The sequence below is a fragment of the Malaclemys terrapin genome, chromosome 19 (assembly GCF_027887155.1).
Source record: "Malaclemys terrapin pileata isolate rMalTer1 chromosome 19, rMalTer1.hap1, whole genome shotgun sequence".
NCBI classification, from domain to species: domain Eukaryota; kingdom Metazoa; phylum Chordata; order Testudines; family Emydidae; genus Malaclemys; species Malaclemys terrapin.
In genome coordinates, this window is record NC_071523.1 from 15,941,469 (window position 1) to 15,963,641 (window position 22,173).

The 22,173-nt window shown below is 46.1% G+C and overlaps 2 protein-coding genes across 5 annotated transcripts; both read right to left on the bottom strand.

The window, feature by feature from the left end:
* Positions 1 to 766: 766 nt before the first annotated feature.
* MRPL20 (mitochondrial ribosomal protein L20) lies at positions 767 to 5,813 on the bottom strand. Its single transcript, XM_054009201.1, has 4 exons — positions 5,654 to 5,813; positions 3,609 to 3,719; positions 3,202 to 3,279; positions 767 to 1,233 (listed from the first exon to the last, which is right to left on the bottom strand). Exons 1-4 carry the CDS (start codon positions 5,738 to 5,740, stop codon positions 1,060 to 1,062), a joined length of 450 nt encoding a protein of 149 aa, XP_053865176.1. The 5' UTR covers positions 5,741 to 5,813; the 3' UTR covers positions 767 to 1,059.
* A 4,976-nt stretch (positions 5,814 to 10,789) lies between these two features.
* Positions 10,790 to 16,040, bottom strand: ANKRD65 (ankyrin repeat domain 65). 4 transcript variants are annotated; one of them, XM_054009275.1, is made up of 5 exons: positions 15,708 to 15,805; positions 15,380 to 15,570; positions 14,431 to 14,662; positions 13,764 to 14,313; positions 10,790 to 12,121 (listed from the first exon to the last, which is right to left on the bottom strand). In XM_054009275.1, the coding sequence occupies exons 2-5, from the start codon at positions 15,384 to 15,386 to the stop codon at positions 11,669 to 11,671; spliced, it is 1,242 nt and encodes a 413-aa protein (XP_053865250.1). In that variant the 5' UTR covers positions 15,387 to 15,570; positions 15,708 to 15,805; the 3' UTR covers positions 10,790 to 11,668. The 4 variants fall into 4 exon arrangements, with proteins under 4 accessions (XP_053865250.1, XP_053865248.1, XP_053865247.1 ...); XM_054009273.1 differs by having other exon boundaries at positions 10,791 to 12,121; positions 15,380 to 15,612; positions 15,708 to 16,031; XM_054009274.1 differs by adding an exon at positions 13,492 to 13,596 and having other exon boundaries at positions 12,035 to 12,121; positions 15,380 to 16,040.
* Positions 16,041 to 22,173: the final 6,133 nt, after the last annotated feature.

A 22,173-nucleotide genomic window follows, 5' to 3' on the forward strand; every position in this document is an offset into this window, starting at 1 on the left:
ATCCACCTAGTACCATTCTTGAAGAGTGGATTAACTAAATTGATGGGGAAAAAACCCTTCCATCAATTTAGGAAGGGTCCACGCTACAGTAGCGCAGCTGTAGCGTAGATATGGGCTTAATCTCTGGTTCCCCTGATTCGGACACTAGTATAGACTGAACCAATGAGAGATTAGCAACTCTGTGGAATCATTTTAGGCAACACATCACATGTAAGCTTTCCCTACTTTAGACTGGCCAGTTTAATTTTTAAACTAATTTGAAAGACTGACCGCTACACTTGAATATAGTCTAGCTGTGCTGCACTCTTTTACATATTCTAGTTTAAAAAAAAAGCTAGATAACTCCACATTTTGTGGCATGAAGCTAGATGGCACAATACTTAAGAAGGCATGGTTTATACTCCTAACAAAATCTGAATTTCTGGTGATTTCACTAGCCCTTTTTCATTTTATTTTTTTTAAAAGATGCCTTCCCGTGCTTATTCTCATGGACTGACTACTTATTTTAGTAGAACTCTACTAGCTGCAGCACAAGCCTTACTAAAGCCTTTAAGATTTTCCTTTTTTCTGCTTTTTGGCAGGAACTTCCATAGTTATCTTATGCATCACATATTTAAGCCATAGCTTTGCAATATAACCTCATTAACATTGAGTGCCACACAAATGTTTTTTTTACTTGCATCTATGTGGGATAGTTGTCAACATTTCAGGAAACATTTAAAATGCATGTTATTGTTCTGTGACACTAGAAGTGACTATTCAGATATTTTCATAATACATAAAAAAACCTTTATTAGATTGGTACAGAACAAAAATGTTTACACAATGTTTTTACATAGAGTGACTTCTGCACAGTAGGGTTTATCCCTTTTAAGCTTAGATTGCAATTTTGACCAAAAGCACTAAGGAAAAAGAACCGCCCTCTTGAGTTTACAAGCTAGCTGTCTAAGTCTTCCTTCAAGTACATGATCTTTTTTGTACTCTGGGGTGCAAACTTACTTTGCAATACAAGCCTCTGCTTAGAATAGGCAGCTACAATTGTAGGTTATGCCTGTCACTTCAATAATGGTGCACAATTCGTGAAAATATTCCTTCTGGTTCTTTTCCATCCCCCAGGGCATCAAGGAAGCCTTCTTGTCTCCTCCTTTGGGCCAAGGCAGCTAGGGACTTGAATGTCTTTGGCTCATAAATAGCCAGATCAGCAAGCATTTTCCTGTTCAGCTCCACCTGGCACTAAATGCAAGAAGGATGGTCAATGAAGAGCATAGGAATTATACTTTTCCAAATGTTCATCGTTAAGTTCTTAAGTGCATTACTATAGACAAGTTTCATTAAAACGCTAATATTTAATGGATGTTTTAGGCAAACGAATATATGATTTTACTGCTTGGGAAAACCTCACAAGATACACATCTAATTTTTGTGAATATCCCAAGGGAAAAGTGTCATACAATTCAACAGCAGCAATCTTATACTACAGCATATGATATAAAACAGATAATCATGGATTTTCTAAAACCCCTTTCTAACAAATTCCAGTAGCTACAGTGGGGAGTCTCTTCCTTTATGTAAGTCTACGTAGTAAGTGCCTGATCTTGGATGTTCTAGTTTTCAAATTCCAGCAAACAAGGTATATATGTTCCAAATGAATGGGAATTCTTATTGAAATAATGTTTTGCACTTTTATAGTGACTTCCATCCAAGGTTCTCAGTGCTCCTTTGTAATGCATTCTATCCATTTTAGAGGTGAGGAAATGGATACACAGAAATTGACTTGGCCAGAGTTGCACAAGTTGTCTATTTCAGAGCTGGCAATAGAACTTGGGTCTCAGTTCCTAGTCCTGTGCCTTAACCATCCTTACATTGTATTTCAGATTATGCAATAACATCCAGAAATATTCTCAGCCCATACATTTATCTTCACCTTTAAATAAAAAGCCAAGTTTGAGTTTCAGGGCCCAATCCCATGAAGTGCTGCACACCAACAATTCCCATTGACTTCCACAGAAGTGGTGGATGCTGAACTCAGGATCAGGCCATTAAATGGGTCTCAAAATGGAAGGACTTCAGGATCGGTCCCTTTATAGACTACATAGGGCAACGAGTGGATGATCTAAAATATCAAGAGATTATAGAAACCAGGTCTGCTTCTTCTGGAAAATGAAATTAAGGACCTCCCTGTTGGACAATTCTAAGATGCAAGGGACACTGACTTTCTCTGAAATACCTGTTCCTTTGTCTCAGTTTGATGGAACTTTTATGCCGAGTACTTTATTCCATTAGTTACCAAGAGTGACAAGAGAAAACAATGGAAGCACTTTAACAGTTTGATAACTTTAGAATAAATCTGATTTAATTAGTTCAGTAGTTCTCAAACTTTTGTACTGGTGACCCCTTTCACATAGCAAACCTCTGAGTGCGACCCCCCCCCTTATAAATTAAAAACACTTTTTTATATATTTAACACCGTTATAAATGCTGGATGCAAAGCAGAGTTTGGGGTGGAGGCTTACAACTCGCGACCCCCCATGCAATAACCTCGCAACAAGCTAAACCTAAGACCAACAAACTCTTCCAATTCTAATGTGAAGCTTTGAAACAAATCCCCGTTTTAAGAGAGCACTGGAGTGCTAAGAATGTAGCAGCGAAACTGACTGCATTTATTTTTGTTGTCCAAGCTGACTGAAATGCACCAGTCTAATTAGTGAAAAGTAATTCGGATTTTTAAACTCACTTTTAGTAATTCGAGGTTTTATTTGTTTTATATTTTTTAGATATCAAGGTATTAAAAAAGGCAGCTATTACTCTGAGCACCTGACAGTAGCATAGGTAACATCTTTTATTTACAATAAACAATGTAAACTGACACTGTCCCTTTAAAGAATAAATGAAAAAAGTTCTTCTGGTCACATAAATCTATAGTGAAGAGGTAGGAACATGTTATGAGTCTTATGTTAACCTCTTATGCTGCCAAGATAAAAGAAGGTCACTTGTAGCAGAAATAGATACAAGTATAAAACATGACTACATTATTGCAGTAAGCAAGAAAAACCCTACACAACAAATTCCATATTTATCACTCATCAGCAGAGCTGAGAGGTTTTCTGGGTGTTTTATGGAATGACTGACTGAAAGACCAATGAGAATTTTGGACAACATGTCACCATTTCAGTGCAATTCTTCTTCAAGCAACACACTTACCTTAAGCAGATTGCCTATGAAAGCTGGATACTTCAAACCATGTTCAAGAGAAGCTGCTTCAATCCTCGTAATCCAAAGCTTTAAAAACACAAAGATTTAAATATAAAAATAAGAATATTCTAGTTGATACTTTCTTTTGGTAGAGAATTAGACACATGGATGTGCTCAGATTCAATAAATACAATGTGTCCTGACCAACATTTCTTCACTGCTAAAATTCTGATGAAACATGAGCTACTGCAGAGCCAACAGGGGCTACTGCACTTGCCTTGAACTTGCAGAACTACTCTTTCAACAGCAGTTTGTAAAGCATTTGGGGATACCCTGAGTAGGAAAATGGCTATATAAAAATGATTCTAGTCTCCCAGTTTCAGTGTTTACATCTATCATTTTGGTTTGTTTTTTACCGCTCTCATGAATTTCTTCTTTTCTCTTCTGGCCTTTGTTGACTTCACAAAAGCTCTCCGAACACTTCGTACAGCCAATCTATAGCAGCGGTTCTTTCTTCCACGAAAATGCTAAGGCAAAAACAAGATGTTCCAGTTCAATTATTAACTTTATAAGGCTGTAAAGCCCTTCAGTAATATGAATATAGAAGATATCACTTTGCATTTCTATAAAGCCTTTCATTAAGAGGATCTCAAAGCACTTTACAAACATTAGTTAAGCCTAATTTTACAAATGAGGAAATAGAAACATTAAGTAACCTGAGAAAGACCATAGTTTCTCACTGGCTGGACAGAGCACAGAATCAGTTTTAGTTTTCAGTCCCAGATTCTAACAGTGGGCCAAACTCACACTAACTTTTTGACTCTTAAAAAACAGAAGGGGTTGTGCCTCTACGCAAAAAGCAGGAAATCAATTGGGAATCCCCATCCTGAGTAATGTCTCATAGCTTGAGCCACTTCATGTACCACTGATGATCATATAATATCTGTGGAAACCACCACAGTTGCATATATGGAAAATTAACTCTGGGCAAGTGCACCATGTGATTAGTCTGCCCTCCAACAAGTGTCCCCACAGGCTACTTATGATACATGGCTAGATTGGGACCCACAAGTGTAGGATACGCCCATTTCATTGTAGGCAAGGCCCTGCTCAATGCTATAGCAGGTGATGATATCACTAAAGCTACTGACAATATGCCCTTACAGAAAATTCCTTTTTAACCCTACATGCAATAGCTTAAGAGATACTGTCCACTTAAGTCATATTGTAAAGAAGTATCTTTACCAGTTCTAACAACACCTGAAGATATACAAATATAAATGTACTTATCACTGTTAATGCTCTTTACCTTTTGCATTTTGATCAGTTCAAAAATTAAGTCAATTTAGCCAGTTTCATTGTTTACAGTTTGAGTTTCAAACACTGAGGGAAAGTTTGGTTAAGGCTTTATCAAAACTAGTTTCTATAGCAGTGGTTCTCAAACTTTTGTAGTGGTGACCCCTTTCACACAGCAAGCCTCAGAGGGCGACCCTCCTTATAAATTAAAAACACTTTTAAAAATATTTAACACTATTATAAATGCTGGAGATGAAGCGGGGTTTCGGGTGGAGGCTGACAGCTTGCGACCCCCCAGGTAATAATCTCCCAACCCCCAGTTTGAGAACCCCTGTTCTATAGTATTTATATTTCTGGTGACCAAATTTAAGTTCACACTGTCCCTTTAACCTTATATGTGCAAGCAAGGCGCAGTTAGCCATCTAGTCCCCATTTATACAGCAGCTATGGACAGCCAATAATTTAGCTATTTTCCTTTAAGCTGTAACATCATGCCTCCCTTTTGTATAAAAAAAAAAATAAAGGGTGAGAATTTCTGGTTCTATTATGGAGAAGAGTACAGCCTTTGGGAGAGACCAGGGTGAAAGCTGCTCTCTGCCATTACCACCCACCATGCACTGGGCAACTCAGAGAGGAACACGCGTGTCACCTTCAGGCCCAGAGGAAGGACAAGACTAAGTGGACGGGGTGTGGGAGGAAGCAACTAACAAAGAGAAAGGGACACACCCACCCCTTCTGCTCCTTAGGGACACGACACCCCCCCCCCCCACACACACACCCCACACACCCTTTCTGCTCGTTGGGGCACGACCCCCCCCACACACACACCCTTTCTGCTCCTTGGGGACACGACCCCCCCCCCACACACACACCCTTTCTGCTCCTTGGGGACACGACCCCCCCCACACACACACACCCTTTCTGCTCCTTGGGGACACGACACCCCCACCCCCTTCGGGTTCGCGGCGGGGCTGGGAGCGGCGGGCTCTGGCCGCAAGGTGGGGCGAGGGCAGGAGAAAGCGCCTGGCTCCCAGCAGATGCGCACAGGGGAGCGAGGCCAGGCAGGCGCCGAGCCCGCGAGCGGGGCTGGGGAGGAAAGAGGCCCGGGGCGGAGGCCTGGCCGGTACCGGGAAGCGGGCCGCGGAGGGCGGCTGGACTCACTCACTCGCGCATGCTTGAGCACCGCCTGCACCCTCCAGAAGCGGTCGGTCAGGCGGCTCCGCGCCCAGCAGGGCGCGCTCAGGAAAACCATCGCCCCTCCGCCTGGCCGGCCACAGCCCTGCGCGCCGCGCGGCCGGGGGCACGTGGGCAGGCGCGGGGAGCGCAGGGGGCGGGGCCGGGGACACGCGGAGAGCGCAGGGGGCGGGGCCGGGGGCACGCGGGCAGGCGCGGGGAGCGCAGGGGGCGGGGCCGGGGGCACGCGGGCAGGCGCGGGGAGCGCAGGGGGCGGGGCCGGGGGCACGCGGGCAGGCGCGGGGAGCGCAGGGGGCGGGGCCGGGTGTCCGTGGCGCGGCGCAGCTGCGGGGCTGGGCCCGGCCATAGGGGCGGGGGTCTCCGCTGCTCATGCTAGGAGCTGGGCAGGGGTTCCCATGCGCTCAGTTTTGGGGAGCAGGAGCAGAGGTGCTGGGCGTGGGGGGCTGCCGCACCCCCTGGCTTGACGTGGTTTCCATCCTATCCAGGGTTTACAGTTTGGTTCAATGGCTCTCAGCCCCCCCCCACTATACAAATGGTTCCAGCCCTTCTGGGCAGGAGGTCACAGCTGCCCAGATATTGTTTGGGGGGAAGAGCAGTAGTTGACAAGATTGGGGAGAAATGTATATCTGGGTACATGAGCTCCCCCCCCCCCCCCAGCCAGTTATTTGTGCTGTCAGGAAAGCTGTGCAGATGGCTGCAAGATAGATAGAAAAAGCAACAGGTGGGGCTGGAAGTGCTTCTTGCATCTGAAGAAGTGAGGTTCTTACAAGTTCTTGTATCTGAAGAAGTGAGGTTCTTACCCACGAAAGCTTATGCTCCCAGTACTTCTGTTAGTCTCAAAGATGCCACAGGACCCTCTGTTTCTTTCTGCCTGTTATGGGTACCCAACCCATCTCTTGATGAGATTTTCAGTGTTTATAACTTTGCCAAACTTTAGCTCGTGGAGCTGAAGCTTTCCCTGCCAGGTGTCTCCTCAAGATGAATTTTTTAAAAAAAATGTAGCCAAAAGAGTTCAACTGTTTGTGAGAAGGAGGAAAAAAACTTTCCCACAAACTTTTCTTTAGGACGCTCTAGTGTCCTCATGCTTTGGAGCAGGGACTTGAAATTAGGCCTTTGAGCCAATGATGAGCCATTTGCTGTTCCCCGAAAATCCACTCTCACAGCTGCAGCTGAAATCAATGCGAGCTGTGCTTTGAACATATAAAGTGCTGCATCATGCTAAGTATTCTGGACTATCCGGTCCCAGGTGTCTCAAATAATTGGGCATCCAAAATTAGTAGATACTTTTGACTTTAATCTCTTTGTGCCTTAGTTCCCCATCTGTAAAATGAAGATAACAACATGCCCTCATCTCCCAGGGGTGTTGTGGAAATTAACGTTTGTAAAGCACTCAGATGCTATGATGCTGCTATTGTATTAATTTAGAGGGAATAAATGGACCCAAAGAGTTAAAGGTGTTAACATGACCCAATCACTGTCCGACATTAAACAGTCTTAAACAAGATTCAAGGTCGCTGGTACACAGATATCTTTTGCACCTTTTCCCATCAACATTTGTTTTTATAGGTTATTGTGACATTTTCTGAACTTTTATTCACTTTTCACAGTTGAGCTCACCATTAGTGTAAATTTATATGCCCGGTTATCCCAACAGTACCATACAAAAGCCCAGGAGGAAATCAATAATTCTGTTTTCAGAACAGGGTTTGAATAGTGTGCAGTAAAGGCCTGGAGCCACCCACTGAAAAATGTGGAGAAAACAAAATATGAAATAGCTGCTCATTGAGTGAACACCATCCATTCTGTGCACTGAATGAGGCAGGGGTCTTGTGGAAAAAAAACAGTAAATGGGTAGTGTAATTGAAGCCCATAATGCATATGCACAAGGGGGCTGAATTAAGGTTACACCGGCAGCCTTAATTCTGGCATTTCCTAACTTTTGACTGTGCAACCTTAATATTATTCTTTTAATTTAGGACTTTTTGTGTAATATATGTAGATATAGTTTATAGGTTAGATATACTGTACATAATATTATTGATATACGGTATACCATAGATATAAATTGCAGATAAGATGTTTGTAATATTAAAATAGGGGCTACATCAGATGAGACTTTTGCCCTGGTGTCTGCCAAAATTTCTCCTCCTATCTGCATATACATACACAGTTGTGCAGCATGTTGTATTCCATTTTTGCAGTCATTACCCCAAGGGTGGTTGCATTTCAGTGGTGAAGTTATTCCAATCTGTCATTTGTTCGGATTTCATAGGTAGTTGTGCCCTGAAGAGCTCTTTTATGCCAACTGGCAAAGGGCGTACTGTTATGTAACTATAAATCCCAGCAGATCTGACAAACTCACTACATTCAACACGCTCTTGTCAGAATATTTAGCCAAACCGTTCTTGTGAGGTGTCATGAAAATGGTGACATGCTAGTCATGAATATCATTGTGTGATGTGGGTATGGGTTATGTATAAACAGTTATGTACGTGTGCTGGAAATGTGTTCTTAAAAGATGTCGTGGAGGCAGTTGATAAAGGAACGTGGGTTACGTGTCTTCATGGATCAGGCTAACAGGCAGATGAGAAAACCTCATGGCCTGGTTACAAGAAAAGGACAATAAAAGTACATATACATCTAAGGTAAACAAAGTGATCAAGGCAAACGAGAAGGTGAATTGACCAGAGGAGGAAGAAGAGGCATGCTGCCTGCACCCAGAGGAAAAAGCAGCAGGGGCACGGGGCCAACTTTTCAAAGTGCCGGGGGGTGCTCGACCCCTGGCTCTGCCCCAGACCCCACCCCCACGTCACCCCTTCCCCCAAGGCCCCACCCTGCCTCTTCCTACTCCAGCCCCACCCCGCCTCTTCCCACCCAGTTCCTCCCCCGAGCGCACCGCATCCTTGCTCCTTCCCCCTCCCCCTGAGCTTCCTGCATGCCGCGAAACAGCTGTTCACAGCGGGCGGGAGGGGCTGGGAGAGATGGGGAGGCGCTGATCCACGGGCCTGCCACTGGGTGGGAGACACTAGGGGGTACTCCAGCCCCAGATCACCCACGGAGTTGGCACCTATGAGCAGGGGAGAAGAACTTTGTCTGTGTTTATTTTTCAAAGAATACATTTCAAAGTTTTTCTGACTGTAAAATGGAATCAAAGGGACTCCTTGGTTATCCATCACTTAAGGCACAAAAGGGGCCAGCACTTTTGGAATCTGTGAAAGCTGGTTCCTCAACCATGTGGGTTGAGGATGCTGAAAACTGACTGTAGGTGAGAAATTGCCTGAGACTGTTAAGTTTTAGACACTAGAAAGCGTGTTTTCTTTTGTTTTATTTGTAACCACTTTCTGTTTCTATTATCTCCGCTCAGTATCATTTAAACCTCTGCTCTTTATTAATAAACTAATTTTAGTTGACCATAAAGTCACTCAGTGCTGTTATATTAAAGTGTGGTGTGCAGTCTCGGATGTGCCAACAGGGTAGGGAGTATTCTGTCTCTATAGAGATGGTGGACTTGGTATTTCTGTGGTCATCTGGTGACAAGAGATGGATGCTGCAGAGGAATGGTCCAAGGGGTTCGGGGACTGGGGTTGACTGAATGTTACCTGCAAGGCAAGGTGAAGACTGGCAGACTCTCGAGGAGTTTGCTGGTGAGGCAGACAGACCGGTGTGGCTGGGCCCTAACACACAGTTTAAGCTCCAGCAAAACTCTCCCTTGCTGAGGCAGATGAGTAAAATATTGGCTTATGAATCTGGGCACAGCGAGAAAGTGTCACAGTGGTGAATAGGTACAAGCAAATGAATGAAAAATCAGTCTGGGAGGTGCAAATTTTTCATAGCTGAAACCTTTCATGACCGTGTAGACTTCCTACCTGATCATTGGCCAGCAGGGATTATCTCCAGTTTAGTATCCCTCTCTCCCTGCAGATGGGAAGATAATGAGGTAGTATTGGATTCTGTAAATCCGGCATGTTGCATAGAAGGAAGGCAGGGATCCCTACTCCATGCTTGGGAAGCTACCTTGTCGCATCCCCCAGTCACCTACAGTGCTGAATGTAGTCACCCAGACTGGGGGACATGCCGCTCTTTGGTTTCTGGCAATGTAAGACCAAGCTCACTTTGCTGAGATGATTACACTGGAAGAGCCTGTAGGAAGGACGTAGGTGACCCGACAGAATTTTGTTGTGATTGCTGCACACTGCTAGTTTACACCTTCTAAAGGCGTTCACATTGCCAGCAATCTCTCCTCATCTGAACTCTTGGCCCAAGCTTTGACATGTCTATTCTAGGCCCTACTAACTGCTTTGTGCATGGGACCCCCGCACCAGTGGAGAACCCCACTGACTTTTGGGGGTCCTGTGTGAGTGCAGGGATCTGCCCGTGTGAATCCAGCTAAAGGGACAAAGCCTAAGACTATACACACCTCTACCCCGATATAACGCTGTCCTCGGGAGCCAAAAAATCTTACCACGTTCTAGGTGAAACCGCGTTAGATCGAACTTGCTTTGATCCGCCGGAGTGCACAGCCCCGCCCCCCGGGAGCACTGCTTTACCGCGTTCTATCCAAATTCGTGTCATATCGGGTCGCGTTATATCGGAGTAGAGGTGTACAAGCTAATGGCTAGGGAATACGTCTTAGTCTGTGCTTGGAAAGAGCTACGTAAATGAATAATAGTAAAAAATAACAAAGTGCTTTGAGACCATTGGTTAGAAGGAGCCATAGAAGTGCAAAATCATTATTGTAACATGAGTTAATGTCCACAGTGGGGGGTATAGACTGAAAAGAGAGCTGTTCAAATACTGGATAATACGATTTATCAAGTAAAATATTGTCCGGATCATGTATTATTCATCAAATATTGCACTCAACCAGCTGTAAAGTTGAGTAATGCAAAACATGGAATAGTGAATAGTTCCATTACTTGACAAATATTATTATCCATCCAGCTTTAACCAAGACCTAATTCTTATTTTCAGCTAACTTCTGTTGACGTATTTTTATTACATGTCTTCAACTCGCCTTCAAAATGTACATGTTTGATTTTGGCTGCAGGCATGGAAGTGACTACTTGGGAGCATTGGAGCTATTTTTCCACTTGGAAACAAATTACATCCTGCATTCATTTGGAATCCTGCCCTATATGGAGGCAGCAGGTGCAGTTATTGCCTAGATGACAGCTTTGCTGATTCAGTGCTTCCTATGCTACAAGAGCTGGTAATTTCTCAGTTGATTCAGTGTTTCTTTTATGCATACAGGTTTATTACATGGCCACTGGCTGAATAGAAGATGACATCAGCATAGGATTATTCTAATGTACAAAGGTGTATTCTAGAGATAGGGTGATTGTAAATAGCACAGATCTGGCCATTTTGCCCTTCTTCTGCATCCCAAGCTAAATGGTAAGTGAATTTCAGGCACTTCAAATGGCTACCACCATGTGATGACGGCAGCCATTTTAAGTGTGGTCTTGCTTCTTCTCGCTGCCTGGCCGATCTTCTACCAATCTCCCTTACCGTGTCCTCTGCTGCTTCATTACTCCGACCACCCTTTCCAGGGCCTCATCTTGCGCCTTGGGCACCACCCACCCCACCTCTCTGATTCATCTTAGTATCCACTGGCTACATTATCTGGTATCTAATGAATCCCCAAAGATGGTTTAATCACATCCCTAGTAAATACGTATTACAGCAGCACATTGGTAAAGACAGAACCTTTTAAAAATTAGAGCCTTATTCTCATTTATATTCAGGCCCTGTGGCACCACTCTAGCAGTATAAAGGGGCCTTACAATGGATATACAGTATATTTATACCCCCTTTAGGGTTCTGTTCCACTGCAAGAACAAGGTAAATGAGAATCAGGCCCTTTATCGGTTAATACTGGCATGATGGGAAAGTCTGATCCTTCTTCACAAGATGGCAGCAGAGGAAACTGAAGGACAAAGCTGTTCTCATGTCTCTCAGGTCCAGCTAACTGTACTCGAGTTGGGATCTAGTTCAGGTCCGGATTGCAGCTTGTCATCTTCTCCTGGGAAGCGGATGGAGTGCCCGCAGGTAGGGCCCTGTCTGACGCTAGATCCTGTGCCGTTTCATGCCAGCGAGTTCTAAGGGACAGACTTGCCCCCTTCCCCAGCAGCAGCTCCATTAAAAGGAAGTGATTTTTTTCCACAGCCAAGTGCAGCGGGGTTTTGTTTAGCCAGCCAGCTGCATTGATCTCAGCTCCATGGTCCAGAAGGTAATTAGCTACCTCGCTGTGCCCACGACAGGCAGCTCTGTGAAGCGGAGTCAGATTCAGACAGTCCCTAATGTTGGTAACAGCTCCTGTCTTAATCAGCAAGTGGACGAGGGCCAAGTGTCCCGCAGCTGCTGCCTTGTGGAGTGCCGTGCAGCCGTAGTGGTCCTTCATGTTCACATCAGCTTTGCTTTTCAGCAACAGTTCTGTAATCTGGGAAAAGAAAAAGAGAGTTCAGCTGTGTGGCCCCATGCAAACGAATGGGCATACATTCCACCTTCTTGCAATCCATTGGAATATTGAGCCCAAACCTGCAAAACCGTGAGCACCTCTTACGATCAGCTATTTTCATTTCCAAGTCAACAGGAGTTGAGGGCACTCAGCACCTCTTAGGAGTGGGTCGGCATCTTGTAGGACCGGGCCCACACTGCGCAACCTACAGCAATTTCAGTGGCCATTTGCAGTCTCAGAGACCCTTGTGCCAATATAGAGCTCACTGCAGGATCAGGGCCTTAAAATGAATATTACTTTTTGCTCTTCAAGTCTTGGCATGGGACAAGAAACTGGAAACTCCTTCTGAGGGCTTCAGTAGGGCCTAGGGTGACCAGATGTCTTGATTTTATAGGGACAGTCCTGATTTTGGGGTCTTTTTCTTATATAGGCTTCTATTACCCCCCACCTCCTGTCCCGATTTTTCACATTTGCTGTCTGGTCACCCTAGTAGGGCCATGATTTCAGTTTTAGTGAATCAGTGTTTTTAGCAGTAAATGCAGCTTCCTGCTTCTTTTTGACGTATTCTCAGCGAGGCATAGTCTAGTAGATTTATTTTTCTTGGTGAATATAAATTTCATAGATTTATAGATCCCATGGCCAGAAGGAACCATTGAGATCATCTAGTTTGATCTCCTGTGTAACACAAGCCACAGAACTCCCCCAAAATAATTCCTAGAGCGTGCTGTGTCATTCCGTTTTCGTTTACAAATTTCATTTGCATTTTATCTTTGCATTTGCCTTTTAATTCTTCCGTTTCATTCTCCTATTTTAAAGTCACTCATTGAATTCTCCCCTGTGTTCTGATAGCTGGGGGTCGGGGAGGGCAGGGGGGATTTCCAGCTGGTTTACTGTCCCTCCTTAGAAAAGGCAACTGTACATGTAGTGCACCTGTACAAACTACCAATGGCACCCAAGCTATCGAATGCCATCACCAGAATATGATCTGTCGTCAGCCAAGGTGCTGTTAGAAAGTAGAGTCCTTTACGTTTTGGTGATGTATCTTTTCCCTAAACATGCATAGAGAAGCCAAGCCCATTGTGCTATTGTGTCAGAGATCATATAGTTCAATACGAGCCACCAGTCAATGGAGCTAGCTGCATCTATTCAAGCATAACTTTCCACTTTGTGGAACTTTGGAACCCCAGAGGACAATCAAGAGAGAAAGCGGTCAGTGTTGATAACCCAGACATAACATTCACAGCCAAACGGCTGGGTCTGAGTCAGCATCTTTGGTCATCTCGGATTGTCCCACGTGAGCACTGGACTGGGACTCAGGAGACCTGTCTTCTATTCCCAGCTCTGCCACTGACCTGTGGGGAGACCTTGGGCAGGTCACGTCCCCCCGCCGTGCCTCAGTTTCCCCATCTGTAAAATGGGGATAATGATACAGACCTCTTCGTAAAGCGTTTTGAGATCTATGGATGAAAAGTGCTATGTAAGAGCTAAATATTCATATTATTATTGATAGACTTCAGTGGTCATCTCTCCCACCTTGCTGACCCTAATCAACTGATAATGAACCATTGCCATGAGCATATTGCAGAATTCCGTGCCTTAAGAAAAATGGATATTAGGGGCCTACCTCTTGATTGCCATTATTGGATGCAATGGCAAGTGCTGTTCTCCCCAGCCCATCCTGAGCATTGATGTTGGCACCCTTGGCTAGCAAGAACCTTAGAGCATCACTTCTTCCCGTCTCTGCCGCGATGTGCAGTGCTGTGATGCCTCCGTTACTGCCCAGGTCTGGGGAGAGACCCTGGCAAATCAGCAAGTCCATAATATGCAGCTGGCTGTTCACAGTCGCCCAGTGCAGTGCCGTCCACCGGTTGTTGTCCCCGCTGGCAGGATCTGTGCCTTGCCGTAGGAGCAACTGCACGATGAGGGTGTGACCGCTGGCTGCTGCACAGTGAAGTGGGGTGAGGCCCCCTTTAGTCACGGCTGATGCCGGGGATCCCCGAGCCAGGAGAAACTCAGCCACTTGGGTATGGCCTCTCCAAGAGGCATGGTGCAGCGGGGTGTAGTGTGCTCTGTCTGTGGCATGGACCACGGCTCCGCGCTGCACCAGGAACTTCACCAGCATGATGGACCCCTTCAGCGTGGCACTGTGTAAGGGCGTCCATCCATTCTCATCCCTGTGTGGGCACAAAAATGAAACCTCAGGGTGTTTATTTCAGCGCGAGACGGACAGAGAGAGAATGAGTGAGACAGAGCTGGGTTAGAGTGGGAGTAGCTGGCTCGAGGGGGCTCACCTGCTCTCTATCACTGCCCCCTGCCTCAGTAGCTGCTTCATCAGGTGGGCGTTGCTGTCCCAAGCTGCCAGGTGAAGCTCTCTCCAGCCCGGGTGCCCAGGGGCAGATGGTGAGTTATTCTCCATGAGCTGAATGCCAGATTCAGAGCTGTTCCCCATCGACTCTCCTTCCAGGGTCATCTCCTCACTCAGCTCCATCCACCTCCTCAGGAACTCGGCCTCTGCTCTCATTCCTCATTTGTTTTTTTCAACAAGCAACAAATAATCGGCTGAATATTAGTTCCATTAACTACACCCCCCCCCATCACTGCAGAGGGGACTACGGGAATTAGGGAATTAAAACTAGGCTGCGGAGCCTATACATCACAGGTTTCAATCTAATAGTAACCAAAAGCCATTGCTCTCCGTTGGCTTTTGTTGCTCTCCATGGGTACGTCTACACTGCAAAAAACCCCACAGCGGTGAGTCTCAGAGCGTGGGTCAACGGACTTGGGCTACATGGCTAAAAATAGCCGTGTAGATGTTCTGACTCGGGCTGGAGCCTGGGCTCTGAGACCTTTCGCCCCTCACAAGGTTTCCAATCCAGCCCGAGCGAGAGCATCGACACGGCTATTTTTAGCCCTGTAGCCTGAGCCCCGCGAGCTCCAGTCAGTCGACCTGGGCTCTGAGATTCACAGTGGCCACTGCTGTCGGTTTCCACGGTCCCAGTGCAAAGGGTTAATGTTTCATGAACCTGTACTCAGCGCTCTGCTTTTGCAGCGGGGGCTCTTCCATACAGGGATTCAAGAGACGTACGGGGAGAATTTCTGGAGTTTCACAACACCCACCTCCTCAAAACCGCACAGACACCGTGGCGATATTTTCCCTCATAAAAAATAAACAAATAAAGCTAGTTCTTGTCTCTCAGAGCCAACCCCTTTTTAGATGGAAAGGACAGTCATTTTCCTTACCAATCATTTTCCTGCCACAGTCACGTGCGTAGGGTGGCTCCGGCGGGCGCGGCTGTACGCACAACTTGTTAGGATAGTGCTGTTGGTCAGTGTGAGGCTTCACACACTGGTTTGTTATCGCAGGGTCGTTTCCGTAGTGGTAGCCTTTGCAAGCTTTGGTTATCGCTGGGTTGTTCCTCGGGGCCGGCCCACTGGCATTCATTCAAAAAGAAAAATTCGACTAAGTAGTGAAGCTGTTGGGGGGAAATAAAGCCCCTGCGTATAAGGTATCACACAGGCCAGTAGGAGATAAAAATCAATGCAAGTGAAACGCGTCAGTCCCTCTGACCTTGAGAGTGTCCCCTTAATGTCCAGGGAAGCCTGTAGGCTCTGAAGAGCGCACTGTCCTCGTGGCTTTCTGTATTTAGTACTGTGCTCCGTCTGTGCTGTTTACTCGGTGACTAAATGGATTCGGGAGGAGGACCTGGTTGCTAATGGTTAATAGGATAATGTCTGTTTCCCTGCACACGTGTAACTTCTTTCAGCACTGCTGCCAACATTCCACTAGACAATGAGACACCAGGTCAGCAGAGTCACACAGCGCCACTCCCTCGTAGTAAGACGCTCTCCAGGCAAAGACAAGGACAGATCCAGTCCATCTGCTAGTTTGGGGGTCAGCTGCTCAGAGCTTTGGAAAGTGATTGTGGCTGTTGTGGACTGGAGTGACATTCACTAGAGCTTCACCTCTACCCAGCACAGTTAAACAAAGTAAATTCGGTGCTACTCTTAATAAACTGCAGACCTTCTGACAAGCACCAACATGTTCCCCCTCTCTGAGGCGCCTTGTGTTACATGATAACCTGCTTTTACTAGGCATTGGCAAAGCCTTTGATCTTCCAGGCAGGGTCAGGTGGCGAGTGCTTAGCTCCATGAAGTGCTCTCCTGAAGCATTAACTCTTGCGTCTATGGGGCATAAGAAGAATGAAAGAATATCTTGCCCTTCAGGTGCTGTTCATGCTGAAGGATCCTGGAAAAAATATCCTACAAACTATGGGCCTGATTTTCAGGTACACCTGCATCTCCCACCTGGAATTGTGGGTACCCAGCACCTCGGAAAATCAGGCCCTGTTTTCATTCATCACTTTGCCCACCACCGAAATAAGCCAGGGCTGGGGTGGAACATGGCGATTGTTTAGCAGCTCACAGCAATTCTACTACAAACGTTTGCCTTGAGCACAGGAAGAAGAATCCTGTATCCGGGTAACTGCGGGGGGAGCCCAGGTCAGCAGAGAGGAAGCCAAGAGGTTCTGATGAGCATCCATTTATTTGGGGTGATGGTACAAACAAAGCTTTTGAGGTCCATCCCCCACTAGAAAGACCTTAGTGTAATAAATGACCACATGCTAATTCTCCCCAGATGGTAGGAGGCACATAAAAGATGGTGTTTGTCCTCTATGTCCAGCCTTCCTTCCTATTATTTGCAGTAAGGCCCCTTCCACAGTTCCGGTTGTGTAAAGGGACCTTCTAGTGGGTGTGCATGTAGTTGACTCTGTCAGAGTTGTGTAAAGGGGCCTGTGTGTCCATGGAATCATAGAATATCAGGGTTGGAAGGGACCTCAGGAGGTCATCTAGTCCAACCCGCTGCTCAAAGCAGGACCCATCCCCAGACAGATTTTTGCCCCAGATCCCTAAGTGGCCCCTCAAGGATTGAACTCACAACCCTGGGTTTAGCAGGCCAATGCTCAAACCACTGAGTGATCCCTCCCCCCATGATAAGCCATCCCCATGTTTTCAGTGGTTGGGGGAGTTTGAGAAGGTGGGTCACATCCTCCAGAATGTCTCCTTGGCAGGGAGAGAAGGCTGTGAATAAACCAAAACCAAAGGCAGGAGCTGTAAGAACCCACAAGGTGGTGCTGTCGCTATAAAGACATTTGAGAAATTGTTCTCCCACCAGTAGTGCTCTGGGTGGCTCCGGGGTCGGTGAGAGAAGTTCATGTTTACTGCACCAACTACAGCATCTAATATCTCCTGGCAGGAGACTCTTCCACATGTAGTACTTAGCAAGACTTCTCTCCCACTTGCTAAGAGGGTCTTACCAGGGCTGGGGAAAGCTGAGGAACTGGAGGTGCTGTGAACCTCTCATCCTGTTTTTTGAGGTTTGCAAAGCTATTTTGATTTCTAGATGATTCATTTGAACCCATATTGTTTTCCAAGCAGAATTCAATTTGAAAACGACAATCTCCTCCCAGCTCCCTATGGGCTAAATTCTCATTTACATTGAGGGGAATCTGGAATCACTCCACTGGATACACTGAAGTTGCTCTGGATTTATGCCAATGTAACTGAGATCACAGTTTGAGCCAACATACTTTCTAGAGCCAGAGAAGGCTGTGCTATGCATTAGAAAGAGAAGAGCTCCCAATAAACTAGGCCAGCGCATGCGGGTGCCCAATATTAGAGGTGTGGCTGGTAAGCAGGCTTAATTTATGGGATCCAATTTCACTGATTTGCTGGGACATACTGGATTGGGTATTACACTCCGTTCAATACTGTGATGCTTGTAAAAAAGTGTTATGTCCATTATTAAATACTAATCACAGTTGTACCGTGTTCTCATACTGGCAACCTCTTCCTGGCAGCAGAGAATCTGACCCTGAATGTCCTCTTGCATTTTTAGGAAACCAAACACAACCACCTCATTATTAATATTGTTTAACAGAACCCAGGGTCCATGCAGGCTCCAGGCTCCCCTGGGCTAGGGGCCATACAAACACAGAGAAAGACTCTGGGCCTTGCCCCAGACTGACTAGCAACAAAAGTGAAACTGACCAGTCAGTCTTCAGAGTCAGGTATTTCAAATGTGCACATACTTCAGTACAGGGGTTTATGCACCTGCACTGGAGTTCGTGGCCTCTCAAGTTCATCATGTGCAAAATCTGACCCTAATCCCCCAAGGTGAATGAGATGAAAAAAGTGAACAACCAGCATAAATAGTGAAATGTCCATGAGATTTTTAAAAATCCATTTTTATAACTGCAGGTATTCTTAGTAACAGGCAAGGACTGCAATCTTAAAGCAGATGACATTTCTCTTGACAGCATCCTTCTAGTTATCATCATAATAAAAAGAGCATTAAGAGCATGAATGTCAGCTGACTGTTGTGAAATAAACCTTCCTGTCACAATCCATCAAGCAAGAAAGGTTCAGCCTCTCTGTTCTTTGCTATTTGCAGTCACTCGATGCAGGTGCACTGGGTCTGTTTATTTAATTATTTATCTATTTGTGGTGGAATTACATATTAGTATTATACTACATTGGCCAAGGTCAAAGCCGCTTATCTACATTAAAATATCCTAAGAATGCTAATAAGTTAGATGGAATCTGTCAGTCTTCGAATGTGTTTCCATTAATTTATTCTGGGTCGGTTTATCTACATCAATGATTCCCTTGTCAGCTAGGAAACCTGAAACCTTTAGGAAACACAAATGCAATTCACCAGGACTTATTTGAAATGCTAACCGATAGTTAGCTGGGAACATAGTTCAATAATGTGTCTACCTTTGAAACAAAATCAATGTTACTCAGAAGGGTTTTAATGTGTGCTGGTTTTTAATGCTATGTTTTTAATATATAAAATGTAGTTGGAGGGTTCATTGGATCCCAAAGGACAGATTTGGAGCTGGTGTAAACCAGACGCCGCTGGAGCTATGTTGTTTTACACCGGCTGAGGATTTGGCCCACGGTGCCCATCTGGGAGCAAAGCAGTCGCTGCAGTTGGATGAAATCTACAAGAAAAATAAACTCCCTTTTTGTCCTGTTTTTCCTACTCCCGACAGTTTACCAAGTTTAGGGGCTGCCGGGACAGATAAAATGAAAGCCAGCAGAAAGGCGGAAAAGGGGAAGCCCTAAACTCTGCTGTTTTGGGACTGCAAATGTTGTAGAAGCCAAAATAAAAAGAGCCAGGTTGACTGGCATGCTCCTACAGTTTACAGGATCAGGGCCCTAGCTGGTAGAGATTTTAAAGGCATTGCCGTTTGACCCAGTTGTCTGATATGAATGGTGGAAAATGGCTGAGAAATAAAATGAGAACATTGCCCAAAACTCCAACTGAGGCATTATGTTCACCTTGTTTTCTCCCACACATTTGTACTTCCTGGTTCCATCTGGGACAAGAAGTATCACAGCACAGGCTGTCCTAGTATTTCAGTATTGCCAACCACAAGCATTTGAAAATCATGAGTCAGGTCCCCAATTAATCATGAGATTGAATTAACAATCTGAGATTTGGGGGTTCTTCTTCTTAGCTTTCTAGTTCTTGAGCCTTAAGTTGCACTCGGGCCACGTTTTCAAGCTTTGTTCTCCATCACGAGGGCTAGAAACTTACTTTTTTAAAATGAAACCTGAGATTCTCATGAAATCACTTGACTCCAGGAGCTGGCACTTGAAGAAAAATATCAAGTATCATGAGATTGGCAATAAAATCGTGAGAGCTGTCAACACTGATTTCTGGTCCAGCTTTGCAGAACCACGCTATTTTAATGGTTCTGAGAAATGTCCTGTCGTGTGGATGCCTCTTCAATCCAGACTTCCAAGCGATTTGAAAATCACATTCCAGCAGCCCTGACCAAGCAACCTCCGTAGGGCGAGGCATGTGATCAACAATAATGGTGCTGGTGGAAATTGAGCCCAAGTCTGGGTTTATGTGTGCATACCAGCAGCGGGCACGCCTGTTCTCCGTTCCACCACATGCTGCGAATTACTGCGGTTGGCTCAGCACAGGGATGCGAAGTACAGCAATGTACACTTTCTTCTTCGTTCGCGGCAGCGCAGAGTCTATCATGCGTCCTCCCTAGCCTGACACAGTGGGCCCCTTTGTGCTGTCGCTGACACCTGTGCAAAGGGAGTGCCAGGAAGAAACCAGACTTCTCCACTCGCACCCGGGGCAGGATTGTACACCCGCTTTGCACCGCTGGGAATGAAAACAGAAAGGGGCGTGGAGTCTCAGGTCCCGTAACATGACAGAATCTTCCCAGGGAGCTCCCGTAGGGGCCAGTCCTGCAGTCCTCTCTCAGATGAAACTCTCATTGGCTTGACTGAGCGTAAGAACGGAGAAAGAACTGCAGGACTGAATCCTTGGCTATCAGTGGTGGCAAAGCCCTATTAGGCCATTTACCTTTCAGTTGAGACATAAAGCCCAGGTGCGCTGACAAGCAGCTGCTGCGTTGTGCCCTAGAGGTGGCTGCATTCCAGAACTGGGTGGAAGCGATCCCAGTGCATGCTTTGCACAATCAGTGTGTAGGGGGGTTGGGCCCCGTCTCTGTACAAACACCCAGTCATCACCATCATGGCTTGGTGTCGTTATCCTGAAACTTCACTCCTCGGGGGGTGAAACAGACGTGCAGCTTGGAGGTTTATATCACACTTGCTCCTAGTGAACTTTCCCTTGGCATTTAGTGCTGAACCTCCCTTTGCTCAATTCAGGCCCATTCTTCCCACCAGATTGTTGCCTTGCGATGACTTGGGCACTTTGCTCTGAAGATATTCAGACTCGGCGTGCCTCTCTGTCGGGCGAAGAGGACTCCAGTCACACAGCAAAAGCTTTTTGAACGGTAAAAGCAGGAACTGAAACCTACACACATTAATCTCATTGCAACGGCCTGCTGCAGCCGCCGTCCTGATGGATGGACTCTGCATCTCCATGAATATTTATTTCCCTTTATTATTCTTGAAATGTATTTATTGATGGAAGGAACTGGGATGAACTTTCACCCAGTGTCACTGGTGTATTTCATCAGGGCTGGAGACAAGGCGAGGCGCTTGGAGTGACGACAGGTAGTATGCATGGGAATAGCATAGGGAAGTACTGAAGGGCCAGGCGAATGAGCCGCTCCAGTGAGGCCAGGGGAGACAAGCAAATGCTTCAAGTTGCACTGATGAGCTGTTGACAACTTTACTCCAGTTCATCCACAGGAGGAACAAGGAAGGAGCCAGGGAATGGAACAGAAGGCACACACAGGCCCCAATTCCCCTTTTGCTTATCTCACTGGAACTCCATGGACTTCAGGGGAGCTGCTCCTGATTTACACCGGAGTGGGAGGAGCGGCCCAGTGTTTTGTAAACCTTCTGCATTGACAACAGTGGGCATGATCAGGCCCGGAATGTGTGATGGAGAGGGGCAGGGAAGAGCAGGTTTAGTTCTGTTTTCAAGTGAGTAGCCTGGCAACCAGAAATATATTTCCACCCTGTATGTTTGCAAAGCCAGTGGGGCAAAGCCAGGGCACTGATTAGACGTGGTCTAAGGATGGGCAGAATGCCCCTTCCCCCATGTTTGGATTGTGCAGGGAGTGTGTGAGAGGGCGATAAAGCATTGGTAAGGGGAATCAGGGGCATGGCCCTGGGCGGGAAGTATTTTGATAACCCTGTGAAGCTGGGTTCATTCGAAAGACAAACCAAACAGCTAGTCATTGGCAGCCTGGAGTAGCTTGATTCAGATGGATCCGTGGTGATCTTTTCCCAGAATCAAAGGGAGAGAGGCCAACACTGCCGCCCCTATAGGGCAGCTTGGCATAAATGTCCACTAATACCTCCTCAGAAGTTGCTGTGCACCACAGCCCAGCTGTGGCTGCTTGGCTGGGGTGGGTGAGGAAATTCCCATTTATAGAGCGCTCTGGGTTCCAGATGGATACAAGAAGCTCTTTAAATCACCCTACTGAACATGCTGAGCTCTCTTCTAGCATGTCGCCTCCGCAAGGCGCTTCTCGGGGCAGGGATTAGCTGTCTTTTTACTGTGAGTCCGTGCTGCACCTAGCACAGTG

Coding starts and splice junctions, on each gene's coding strand:
- MRPL20 (XM_054009201.1), bottom strand. CDS start 5,740: ATGGTTTTCCTGAGCGCGCCCTGCTGGGCGCGGAGCCGCCTGACCGAC. Junction 3,720..5,653: donor CGGTGCTCAAGCATGCGCGA/GTGAGTGAGTCC, acceptor TTTTTGCCTTAG/CATTTTCGTGGAAGAAAGAA. Junction 3,280..3,608: donor AGAAGAAATTCATGAGAGCG/GTAAAAAACAAA, acceptor GTGTTTTTAAAG/CTTTGGATTACGAGGATTGA.
- ANKRD65 (XM_054009273.1), bottom strand. CDS start 15,581: ATGAATGCCAGTGGGCCGGCCCCGAGGAACAACCCAGCGATAACCAAA. Junction 14,314..14,430: donor GGGGCAGTGATAGAGAGCAG/GTGAGCCCCCTC, acceptor GTGCCCACACAG/GGATGAGAATGGATGGACGC. Junction 12,122..13,763: donor CCAATAATGGCAATCAAGAG/GTAGGCCCCTAA, acceptor TTCTTTTCCCAG/ATTACAGAACTGTTGCTGAA.